General features: G+C 47.7%; 1 protein-coding gene across 1 annotated transcript; it reads left to right on the top strand.

Moving 5' to 3' along the window:
* Window positions 1–7: 7 nt before the first annotated feature.
* Window positions 8–950, top strand: LOC109365097 (melatonin-related receptor-like; the record flags this gene model as incomplete). The annotated part of the gene is given in 2 exon segments (XM_019611726.1): window positions 8–913; window positions 915–950. Coding segments are annotated over 2 exon segments (942 nt in total), but the record flags the coding sequence as incomplete, so codon positions are not given.
* Between the last annotated feature and the right edge of the window lie 15 nt (window positions 951–965).

The raw sequence follows: 965 nt of genomic DNA on the forward strand, positions 1-965 counted from the left end.
AAATCTGAGACATCTCACCCCAAATCTCAGACATCTCACCCCAAATCTGAGACATCTCACCCAAAATCTCAGACATCTCACCCTAAATCTCAGACATCTCACCCAAAATCTCAGACATCTCACCCCAAATCTGGGACATCTCACCCCAAAATCTCAGACATCTCACCCCAAATCTCAGACATCTCACCCCAAATCTGGGACATCTCACCCCAAATCTGAGACATCCCACCCCAAATCTGGGACATCTCACCCCAAATCTGAGACATCTCACCTCAAATCTCAGACACCTCACCCCAAATCTCAGACATCTCACCCCAAATCTCAGACATCTCACCCCAAATCTCGGACATCTCACCCCAAATCTGAGACATTTCACCCCAAATCTCAGACATCTCACCCCAAATCTCAGACATCTCACCCCAAATCTCAGACATCTCACCCCAAATCTCGGACATCTCACCCCAAATCTCAGACATTTCACCCCAAATCTCAGACATCTCACCCCAAATCTGAGACATCTCACCCCAAATCTCAGACATCTCACCCCAAATCTGAGACATCTCACCCCAAATCTCAGACATCTCACCCCAAATCTGAGACAACTCACCCCAAATCTGAGACATCTCACCCCAAATCTCGGACATCTCACCCTAAATCTCGGACATCTCACCCTAAATCTGAGACATCTCACCCCAAATCTCGGACATCTCACCCCAAATCTGGGACATCTCACCCCAAATCTTGGACATCTCACCCCAAATCTGAGACATCTCACCCCAAATCTCAGACATCTCACCCCAAATCTCGGACATCTCACCCTAAATCTCAGACATCTCACCCTAAATCTGAGACATCTCACCCCAAATCTCAGACATCTCACCCCAAATCTCGGACATTTCACCCCAAAATCTCAGACATCTCACCCCAAATCTCAGACATCTCACCCCAAATCTGGGACATCTCAC

Source organism: Meleagris gallopavo, unplaced genomic scaffold (genome assembly GCF_000146605.3).
Source record: "Meleagris gallopavo isolate NT-WF06-2002-E0010 breed Aviagen turkey brand Nicholas breeding stock unplaced genomic scaffold, Turkey_5.1 ChrUn_random_7180001954968, whole genome shotgun sequence".
NCBI lineage: Eukaryota > Metazoa > Chordata > Aves > Galliformes > Phasianidae > Meleagris > Meleagris gallopavo.